This window comes from Mustela nivalis (genome assembly GCF_964662115.1).
Source record: "Mustela nivalis genome assembly, chromosome: 9".
Classification (NCBI taxonomy): Eukaryota; Metazoa; Chordata; class Mammalia; order Carnivora; family Mustelidae; genus Mustela; species Mustela nivalis.
The window spans coordinates 66,255,131-66,267,190 of record NC_139028.1 but is presented as its reverse complement, the minus strand read 5'-3'; the positions used below and the strand labels follow the sequence as shown (position 1 = coordinate 66,267,190).

The 12,060-nt window shown below is 36.3% G+C and overlaps 1 protein-coding gene and 1 pseudogene across 2 annotated transcripts in view; both read right to left on the bottom strand.

Annotated features, from left to right (window-relative positions):
* The window catches only part of LOC309840223 (olfactory receptor 51A4-like), a 263,349-nt pseudogene that overhangs the window by 131,482 nt on the left and 119,807 nt on the right, over window positions 1-12,060 (bottom strand). The window lies entirely within an intron of this gene.
* Window positions 5,772-6,707, bottom strand: LOC309840201 (olfactory receptor 52E2-like; the record flags this gene model as incomplete). The annotated part of the gene is made up of 1 exon (XM_082682275.1): window positions 5,772-6,707. The coding sequence occupies one exon, from the start codon at window positions 6,705-6,707 to the stop codon at window positions 5,772-5,774; it is 936 nt and encodes a 311-aa protein (XP_082538401.1).

The window sequence follows — 12,060 nt, the reverse complement described above, 5'->3', positions numbered from 1 at the left end:
CAATGGAATACTATGCAGCCATCCAAAGAAATGAAATCTTGCCATTTGCGACAACATGGATGGAACTAGAGCGTATCATGCTTAGGGAAATAAGTCAAGCAGAGAAAGACAACTATCATATGATCTCCCTGATATGAGGAAGTGGTGATGCAACATGGAGGCTTAAGTGGGTAGGAGAAGAATAAATGAAACAAGATGGAATTGGGAGGGAGACAAACCATAAGTGACTCTTAATCTCACAAAACAAACTGAGGGTTGCTGGGGGAGGGTGTTTGGGAGAAGGGGGTGGGATTATGGACATTGGGGAGGGTATGTGCTTTGGTGAGTGCTGTGAAGTGTGTAAACCTGGTGATTCACAGACCTGTACCCCTGGGGATAAAAATATATGTTTATAAAAAAAATTAAAAAAAATAAAAAATCAAAAAATAAATAAATAAATAAATAAAAAATTCATGGAAACTAATGATAACGAAAACAAATCAGTTCAAAACCTCTGGGATACAGCAAAGGCTGTCCTAAGAAGGAAGTACATAATAATGCAAGCCTCTCTCAAAAAATTTTAAAAATTTTCCAAATACACAAGGTAACCCTACACCTAACAGAGATGGAGAAAAAAAAAACAGTTAAAAAAAAAAAAAAGCTTAAACCAAGCAGGAGAACAGAGATAATGAAGATTAGAGCAGAAATCAGTGAAATACAAACCAGAAGAAGTAGAATAGATGAATGAATTTAGAAGAGATTCTTTGGAAGACTTAATAAGATCAATAACCTTCTGGCCAGACTTATCTAAAGGAAAAGAGAAAAGACCCAAATTAATAAAATCATGAATGAAAGGGTAGAGGTCATGACCAACACTAAAGAAAGGACCCAAATTAATAAAATCATGAATGGAAGGGGAAAGATCATGATCAACATCAAGACAATTTTAAGACGATATTAGGATCATCTATATGCTAATAAATTAGATAATCTGGAAGAAATTATTGCATTCCTGAAAACTTATTAACTACCAAAACTGAAACAAGAAGAAATAGAAAATCTAAATAGACAAATAACCAGCAGGGAAATGTAAGCAGTAATCAAAAACACATTCATTCTTTAGCAGGTTGCTTTTTAACCTCCAAGTATTTGCATTCCTTCCAAATTTTTCCTTTTGGTTGAGTTCTAGTTTCAAAGCATTGTGGTCTGAAAATATGGAAAGAACTGACAGAATGGGAGAAGATATTTGCAAACGACATATCAGATAAAGGACTAGTCCAGAATCTATAAAGAACTTAGCAAACTCAACACCCAAAGAACAAATAATGCAATCAAGAAATGGGCAGAGGACATGAACAGACATTTCTGCAAAGAAGACATCCAGATGGCCAACAGACACATGAAAAAGTGCTCCATATCACTCGGCATCAGGGAAATACAAATCAAAACCACAATGAGATATCACCTCACACCAGTCAGAATGGCTAAAATCAACAAGTCAGGAAATGACAGATGCTGGCGAGGATGCGGAGAAAGGGGAACCCTCCTACACTGTTGGTGGGAATGCAAGCTGGTGCAGCCACTCTGGAAAACAGCATGGAGGTTCCTCAAAATGTTGAAATTAGAACTGCCCTATGACCCAGCAATTGCACTATTGGGTATTTACCCTAAAGATACAAACGTAGTGATCCAAAGGGGCACGTGCACCTGAATGTTTATAGCAGCAATGTCCACAATAGCCAAACTATGGAAAAAACCTAGATGTCCATCAACAGATGAATGGATCAAGCAGATGTGGTATATATACACAATGGAATACTATGCAGCCATCCAAAGAAATGAAATCTTGCCATTTGCGACAACATGGATGGAACTAGAGCGTATCATGCTTAGGGAAATAAGTCAAGCAGAGAAAGACAACTATCATATGATCTCCCTGATATGAGGAAGTGGTGATGCAACATGGGGGCTTAAGTTGGTAGGAGAAGAATAAATGAAACAAGGTGGGATTGGGAGGGAGACAAACCATAAGTGACTCTTAATCTCACAAAACAAACTGAGGGTTGCTGGGGGGAGGGGTTTTGGGAGAAGGGGGTGGGATTATGGACATTGGGGAGGGTATGTGCTTTGGTGAGTGCTGTGAAGTGTGTAAACCTGGTGATTCACAGACCTGTACCCCTGGGGATAAAAATATATGTTTATAAAAAATAAAAAATTTAAAAAAAGAAAATATGGAAAGAATAATCTCAATCTTTTGTATCACTTGAAACCTGATTTTTGACCCAGTATGTGGTCTATTCTAGAGAAAGTTCCGTGTGCACTCAAAAAGAATGAGTATTCTTCTGTTTTAGAATGGAATGTTCTGTATAGATCTTTGAAGTCCATCTGGTCCAGTGTGTCATTCAAAAGCCCTCATTTCTTGGTTGATCTTCAGTTTAATTTGTCCATTGCAATGTTGAAGTCATTCATGTATTCATGAAGCTATTCATGTATTATTATCAATGTGTGTCTTTACTATGGTTATTAATTGGTTTGTATAATTGACTTCCCATGTTGGGACACAAATATTTGTAATTGTTTGATATTCTTGCTGAATATACCCCTTAAGTATGATATAATGTCCTGCTTCATCTCTTATTAGTCTTTGGATTGAAGTTATTTTATCTCATATGAGGATTGCTATCCCAGCTTTCTTTTGAAGTCCATTAGCATGGTAAATTGTTCTCCATCCACTCACTTTCAGTCTGGAAGTGGCTTGAGGTCTAAAATGAGTTTTTTGACAGCATATGGATGGGCCTTGCTTTTCTATCCAATGTGATACCCTGTGTCTTTTGTTTGGAGCACTGAGCCCACTTAAATTCAGAGTAACTGTCGAAAGATATTAATCTAGTACCATTGCATTAGCTGTAAAGTCCCTGTTTCTGTAGATTGTCTCTGTTTCATTTTAGTCTATGTTACTCTTGGGGGTCTCTCTTCACTTAAAGGATCCCCCTTAATATTTCTTTCAGGGCTGGCTTGGTGGTCACATATTCTTTCAGTTTCTGTATGTCCTGGAAGTTCTATATCTCTCTTTTTATTTTGAATGACAGCCTTGCTGGATAGTAAAAGTCAATAAAAATTAATTTAACATAAAAATAAAATAACATAAAATGTACTTGAAAAGATGAAATACATGGACGTCAAAGAAAGGAAAGATTTTACTCTAATATTATGAAATAACAAGTCAAAATTTATTCTTCAACATCATGAATAAAAAATAGAAGTGAAATTACATTACTTAATCATAGAACAATATAAGAACACTACTTACCATAGTTTCTATTAGGATGGTAACGCACTAGGAAAACCACTGACTGGGAGATGATATTCCCACTGATTATATCAGTTATATCATTTTCTTTTTAAATAACAATGGTAGCTTACACCACCACATTCATCTAATGGCAGCTTTCTTATATTATGATTTATAGCAAGCACATAAGTTATTTTATTATTTATTAGATTGATTCATTCAGCATTCATTTATTGAGTAGATGAGTGATTCACCCTGTGAATAACTGAGTGGATACATAAGGTAAGATCAATTTCTTTATGGCCCAGGAGGAGAGATAATGAAATGCACTCACTACAAGTCATATAATATCAAGTTGTAAGAGAACAAATCATACGTGCCAAGAAAACTAAGTAAACCAAGAAAAGTAAGTATTACTTCAACAGTGTGAGAGAAGTTTCCTTAAAATTTGCAGACATATAAAAATTCACTCCTGTGTGAACCAATGTTTACCTTTCCTTGAAATAAGGTTTTATTTGAATAGTAGATTTTAAAAATTCAAGTTCAAATACCAGAAAATTGATGTGCCATTACTGTTCAGTGAATGAGGAAGAGAAAGGCACTTAGTGATAGGAAGTAGGTATATTTGCATCAGAGAGGAGTTTATCAAGCAATAGCCATAGCTCTACAAAACAAAAACCAAGGATGTTGCTTGTGAGAAGGAACCTAAAGTTAGGAGGATGTCTGGCATGGGGAATATAGCAAAATTCCTAAGATCACATGCTGGTCACCAGAAATGCTAAATAAAGATGGTACTATTGGAAACAGAAAATAAAATATCTGAAAGATATTTATAAAATAAAATTTGCTAGTATGGAAGACTGGAGCTGGCTGGCAATAGAGGTACTTCAGAGAGAAGAGTTATCATGTGGTTGGTGCAAGAGATCAGGATACAGATAGGAAAAGGAACATAAGTTAGATTAATAAATATGAGCTGATATGACACAAGATTGTGGAAATTAGTGCCCTTGTGTTATACACAGAGGAAGAGAAGAATAAAAGATGTGAATAATTATTTCCAAATTAAAGATTTCTGCTTTAAAGACTGAGAGGTATTTGCTAAATATATACATGAAAAATGTAAATGTCATTTGTTATGGACTTAGGGGAAATGAGCATTTTTAAAATTTCCCCTAAATAATTTTAAGAAAACCAAGTTTTTATAAAACGTCAGCTAATTAGCTGTGCATTAGTATCTTTTTTTTCTTTAAATTTTTATTTTTTATAAACATATATTTTTATCCCCAGGGGTACTTTTGAGTGTGTGTGTGTATAATGTACATATATAATGTATATATTATATTTGATATTTATTGTACTTTATGTCACTTCAGCTTCAGCGTATTTTCTGCAAGGGTGCTATTAAAATAAAACCCATAAACAGCTTTAATAGAAGCACTGTTATCAAGGGTGAGAATAATAAATGAAGAACAGTAATACAAATAATGATGGTAATGCTAACCAACTAACAATTATTTTGTGTTTACTGTAACCAACATGCAGGGCACTATGCTGATGACTTAAACATCATATAATTTAAGTCTACATGCTTAGTCCTTTGAAATAAAACTATGACTGTATTTAGATAGTAAAGGAATTGAGAATCATTGAAATATATGTATTAATGTTAGAACCAGGAATATACTAAAGTTCTGTTTACTGTGAAAATCATATATGCAAAGACAGGACAAGGGAAACATCTACAAAATGAGTCTAAAAGTAAGTTAGGAAACCAATAGAACCAAGGTGACAGTAAGAAGAGTCTCCAGCTGCAGGCAGCTTCTTCCTTTATGTGTACATCAGAGTTGGGTCGATGAAAACTGAAATATATTTGTAACAAACTTTACATAAAAATTTAAGGTGAAGTATTTTGTAGCCCCATTTATGTCCTTTCTCCATCTCTCTGTACAAAATAAGGACTTAATCTACAAAATGTTGGATGTTTACACTATTTATGGTGAAATCACAGGATATCAAAATATAGTTCTTATAATAGAATGAAAATGACTAATTTCTGAAGAAAGGGAAAAATAAAATGAAAGAGAGATAAGAAGGGGATGCAAAATAAGAAGAAAGAAAGAGACAAGGATGCCTAGAGATGAAGAAGGAGGAGGAGGAGGGGGAGGGGGAAGAGGAGGAGGAGGAGAAGAAGAATTATCCAAAAAGCCTGTGAGTGAGGTAGGGTCATTAGCACACAAAAAAGGCAGCACACCCTGTAAATTCTACTTTACCTCTACTGACCCCAGAGATTCAAAATCCCATATAAAGATGAATGGGCCATCACCTACCATACGAATTGGATAGCCAAGCTTAAGCTTTCACTTTCTGAATTCATCAAACTATTTATAGACCCTCCCTCCCATGAACATTATTGCCAAGCACATTTACTTAATATAACAAGGTGTTTCTCCGCTCAGAAGTTCCATCTCACATACATTAGGTGCTATTCCTTTTTAATTCTTTATGTTTGAGAGAATATTTTCTTCACACGGTCATAGATCTGCTTGGTCCTGACTCCGTATATGACAGGGTTGAGCATTGGTGGCACTATGACGTAGAGATTGGCCAGGAGTATGTGGATATAGCGGGGGACATTTCGGCCAAAGCGATGTGTCATGAAGGAAAAGAGGGCCGGTGTATAGAAGGCAAGGATGACACAAACATGAGAACCACATGTGCTGAGGGACTTGAGTCGGGCTTCACGTGAAGGAAGACGGAAAACAGCACGGAGTATCTGAACATATGATAGGGCAATGGCGATGATGTCAAAGACTAGGATTGAAATAGCACCCAACCCATAGATGATGTTGATCTTGATGCTGGCACAAGAGAGGCGAGCAAGACCCATGTGTTCACAGTAGGTATGGGGAATGGCATAATTCCCACAGAAGGGCAATCGCAAAATAAGAAATACAAATGGCATCACAGAAATGAATGATCTCACTAACACACCCACACCAATCAGAGAAACAGCCTTGTTGGTGAGGATGGTGCTATATCTGAGTGGGTTGCAGATGGCCACATAGCGGTCATAAGCCATTGCCAACAGGACTGCTGACTCCATACCAGTGAAGTTGTGGATAAAAAACATCTGAGTGAGACAAGCATCAAAGAGTATCTCCCTAAGACTAAACCAGAAGATTCCAAGCATCTTGGGGATGGTAGCTGTGGACAGCCCCAAATCAATAGTAGCCAACATAGACAGGAAGTAAAACATAGGTTGGTGTAGGCTGTTTTCAGCCTGGATCACAAACAGAATTGTGAGGTTTCCTAAGAGTGCAATCACATACACAACACAAAAGGGAAAACCAATCCACATGTGAACTCTTTCAAGTCCTGGGATCCCCAGCAATAAGAAGGAGGAAGGATGAAACTGGGTGTCATTGGGAAGGGACATCCTGCTAGGTAATGCGTAAGTCCATGTTCTTATAGATGTGTGTTCACTAATCTGTGGGACCCCGATAAAACTCTGCAATGTTTTAAACCTAAGAAAAACAAAAATATACAATTGTGTACATTTTCTTCCTCAGTTAACCCATACAGCTAGAAATGTACAAATAGAAATCCACATAGAAAAATATGAAGTGAATTCTCAGAAAGAAGCTTTTGGAAGAAGTAAATAGTAGATTGCAATAAATATTTTACTTAATATATTCATCTTTGTCAACCCCTCTCTTTTAATTTGCAAGTGTATTACCACTAGAATCATGCTAAGGTTTTGCCTTAATACTTACTTCATTAATTAACTTCTATCATCACCCACACAATTTATTTTCCATTCTGGCATAGAAGGGATATGACAGCCCCTCTAAAAGTTATTTCTATTGGTTTTATTAGGTTAGATGGTAACATATATGTGTTAAAACACAATATAGGTAGCAAGTGTTAGTGAACACAAACTCATTAAAATTAGTCTACACTATTAAAAATAAGTCTACGGGATTAAAATCAATCCATTAGTTAGCAGTCATTCATTATTCTTATCACAGAAGAAGAAATTTGATCAAAAAAGCAATGACTGTCATTCATTAAGGTCCTGACTCTTTCCATGTTGTTAGACCTGTGCAAGTTTCAGCTCAGATTTTTATAAACACATGGAGAGAAACAGTTACCATGTTTTCACATACGGGTCTGAACTGAAAATAGTTTAACACACTCACCAAATGCTTCAAGTGCTTATAGTTACAGAAGGACAGAAAGAAAGTAGAGAAGAAATCATAAAGTTGAAATGGAAAGAGTGGATAGTAAGGCAAAGCTAATTCATGCCTCAGTCGTGACAGACACACCCAGCTTCCCTTTGTCCACACACAATCACACAAACATAATTTCTTTTAAACTCACATCCATCAGAATAAAAGATATCAGTGTTTTCATTACGAATCTGAGGGAGTCATAATTTTAAGACTTGAAGATACCTGATAAATATATTGAAGAAAAGACTAGGTGGCATATTCTGAGTGAGCTGAACCTATCATTTTCAAAGTTACCCAAACTGTAATATATTTTTATGTACCTTATTTACTTCATTTGTTAGAGTATTTTCAAATCACTTGCTCATTCATTACATGTAATTATTTCGTAGTGAAAGCATCTTTTCTTCATTTTGTTTCATTGGAGGATTCCAGAGGATCACTACTAATGATGATAACACTTTCAGTAAGACAACTAGGCTCTTTCCCAGACACTGTAATATGGGAAAGAAGCCAGGAAGAACAGGGTCATGTCCATGATAAACAAGTACTAGAAGGAGTAATAAAATATGGATGGGAAAAGCTGGAAGTCCTAGGAAGAAATGGCAGACATTAGAAAAGAAAGGAAGTTGAAAACAATAGATATTTTTGGTAGGAGACACTGCAAAATGTCCATAAAAATAAAGTCTTTCTTCTATAATGTTCTGGCCTGGTAGTGGAATATTGAATAGTCTGAAAAGGTGTGATGTGACCTGCCCACGGATAAAAAGTAGAATTCAATTATGGTGGCTTAATTTTCTGTGATTTATCAATATTGGTGAAGTGTCAATGGCAGATTATTTTGTTAAAAAATTTTTTGTACTCCTCAATAACATCTCTGAAGATTAGGAATGTACACAGTAATTGTGGAAAGTGATAAAAACAATGCTTTCCTTTTTTCATCATACATAATAGATTCTCCGTAAAGAAAATTACTTTAGCTCATAGTATAGAGTTCATACTCAAACTGATAGAGAGACAGATGGTATTATGTTCTTTGTTTAAGAATAAAGTAGTGGGATGGGGCACCTGGGTGGCTCAGGGGGTTAAAGCCTCTGCCTTGGGCCCAGGTCATGATCCCAGTGTTCTGGGATGGAGCCCCACATCGGGCTCTTTGCTCAGCAGGGAGCTTGTTTCCCCCTCTCTCTCTGTCTGCCTCTCTGCCTACTTGTGATCTCTGTCAAATAAATAAATAAATAAATAAATAAATAAAATAGTGAGACAAACAAATTAGTGTTTTTCTCAACTCAGATAATTGCATTCTACCATGAGGCCTCAATAGCTTAGTAGAAGGGCTGTGATATAATTAGCCTAGTAGAAATAGTCAGAAGACATAGACAGCAATGAAATTCTGTAGTTGTCTGGCTTATATCATTACCACTCGGTGAACTCACTAGATCAAAAATCTGATTAATGCTGTATGGTGATGGATATTAACCAGACATACTGTGGTAATCATTTACCAATTATACATGATGTTGTGTAACTGAAACTAATATAATGTTCTATGTCAATTATTTCTAAAATTTTTTAAAAAATTAAAAAAGAGTCTGAAAACCACCCTCCTCCTCTTTCACACATAAAAAACAAAACAAACAAACAAAAAAGCTAATTATACTTTTTCAATATCTTTAAAATCTTTACATTTATCTCCATCCTAATGGGATCATTTGGGAGGTTGATTACAACACAGTACTTTACATTGCTTTAAAGCAAGAGCTCTCTACAGTCTGACTAACTTTGTTGAAACCCAGCTTCATAACTTACTCACTCTATAATCAAAGGAAAGTAAGTAACAGGTACTTTTCATCATAACATATTTTCATCATAAAATAGAGGTAATATGATAAAAATCTTAAGTATGTTGTTAGATTTAAGCTGGTAATGATTTAAAGCAATTTGAAGCATGTTCCAAAGAGACTGGATGTCCATCATTCATCAGATATCTTCAAGCAGACTAATTTTTAAAATGTACATTGACTGGATTCAGGCTAAAATCCAAATGCTTTCACTAGGATTGGATGGTTTTTCCTATCATGATCCTACTCCTTCTCTAAGCACCAGTCTTAGTCTTTGCCCCACACTTTTCCTGTGTCTCCTCTCTTCCTCCCCTATCCGCAGTCTTTCCTTTCACCCTTCACTGTAAAGTAAGGATGCACCGTGAGCTGGGAGATGGGGAAGACTCACCAGACTGAGCACCAGCATGGAATCCTGTCTCTGTTTTATCTCACCTGCTCAGTCTTTATGAGGGTGCTGCTCTTTGCCTGGGAGGAGATTGCAACAGGAAATTCCCTGGAGCCAGTTTGGTAAAAAACACAAAGTCTCTGAGGATTCTAGTGTCGAATTCTGATTCAAAAAGAGAGAACCATTAGGGGTCCCTGGCTTGGAAAGAAATGAAGGCAGAGGAGTGAGACTTAGGTCAGCGAGATGACAGGAGGACCCAGTACACCTCCCAGTACAAAAACACAAATTTAACAAGCACTGATGGATGGAAAGGCCTTTATGAGAGTTCCAGAATTTGGATGAGAGATTACAGAACCCTGGTGGTACATATAAGAAAAGACAAATTGAAAAGGATTCGAAGAAAAGTTTGATTTTACCCACATCCCCTCTACCCGAGCCTGGCAGAGTTCTGCGGCAGAAGAGCTTCCCTCTGTCCCTGAATTTCTCACTACCTTCAGTAGCTGTGTTCTATAAAGTCACCTTGAATGCTGAATTAGGAAATTTGGTGCCTTTGCTCTTAGGGGAAATGCACAACATTTTTGTCAATCAATGAATACATAAATTTTTTAATGTGTGTTTTTCTGTGAGAGACACTTCCTATAATACATAGTTCTTATAGGTTGGTCATGGCTCTTATGATTAATCGTGCAGCCTTTAAATGATTGAAAGCCAGGAGCTTTGGAGGCCACTTGTGTTTCATTCACCAACATCTGTGTACAAGAGAGTCTCATTAGTGTTGAAAACCTGATTTCTACATAATCCTTTTCCTGTACACTTAATAGGCACTTTAAAATCTCTTCTGCAGCCTCCTTATTAGCAGAATCTGCCTTGACTCTAAGTTTAATATTGTATATCCCTCCTTGCTTTTTCGAAATGTACTAGCAAACCCAGTGCTATCCAACAAGAGCTTGATTTTTTTTTTCTCTGATCCCAGGTGATGTAACTGTAACCATCTTTGACCTCACCACAGTGTTGTCTATTGTCCTTTTTTTTATTAGTTGTCGTCTCATGACTCCACAAATTTATCCTCTTCTTCATCTTTTTCATATTTATATCACATGCCTCAAATGTTACTTTAGTAATCTCCAGAGTGGCTTCATATAGAGATGAACTTCCTCTTCTTTTGTCTGGGTGTATCTTATTTTTGATTCATTAACTTTGAATCACAAGCAACACTGTTATAACTCACACCTGAATGAAGTTTATCCAACATATTTTATTTTTTCCATAAAGTAAAGCACAACCTTCTTGCACTTAGGAACACTAGAAAAGTATTATTTAACTGCAATACACTCCATGAATAAATAACAAGATAGGTATTTACTGGGTTGCACTTCAACACTATCTTGGAGGGCCATGTTAAACAGTGGAATCAACAAAAAGCAGGAAAAAATAAGAAAAACCTGGCCTTAAATTGAATGTAAAAATGCTTGTTTATAGCTGAAATGGGAAGTCAGAATCTCATTTTGTTCAGCCTCAGCTGAGAATGCAATTGTCTGGCAATTCAAATTTTTCACATCTCTTTGCACTCTGGCAAGTGAGTGCTAAAGTGCCATGAGAATTTATTTAGGATTACAAATAAATCTTAAGGAGTAGGCAAACTAGTAAATATGGAATTCACATATGATAGAGCCCCACTATGTATATATAGTTTATAAGATTCATACTCAAATCATACACAAAGCATATAAATAAATGTAAAAATAATATAATTCCAACTTCTACAATTTAATTATTGGTGAGATTGACAGAAAATGACATAAAAACTGTTTGAAGCTCTCAAAGGAGGCTGGAATGCATGTAAGAGCACAATAAATCTAGATGGCTGAAAGGATTGCATGTTTAAAGCTGTCACATTTTCCCAGTAATGTTTAGATGCAACTCAACTTTCATCAAAATCCAATTTTGATTAATTTCATATAATTAAATTTTCTGTGAAATTTATTCTGATGAATTATGAAAAAAATACGGTACATGTCCAACATGAAATTTAGACTATGAGATAAAATGTTAAAGTCTGGGGTGCCTGGGTGGCTCAGTGGGTTAAAGCCTCTGCCTTCAGCTCAGGTCATGATCTCAGCGTCCTGGGATCGAGCCCCACATCAGGCTCTCTGCTCAGGGGGGAGCCTGCTTCCTCCTCTCTCTCTGCCTGCCTCTCTGCCTACTTGGGATCTCTGTCTATCAAATAAATAAATAAATCTTTTAAAAAAATATTAGGCGTGCCTGGGTGACTCAGTTGGTTAAGTCGCTGCCTTCGGCTCAGGTCGTGATCTCAGGGTCCTGGGATTGAGCCCCACA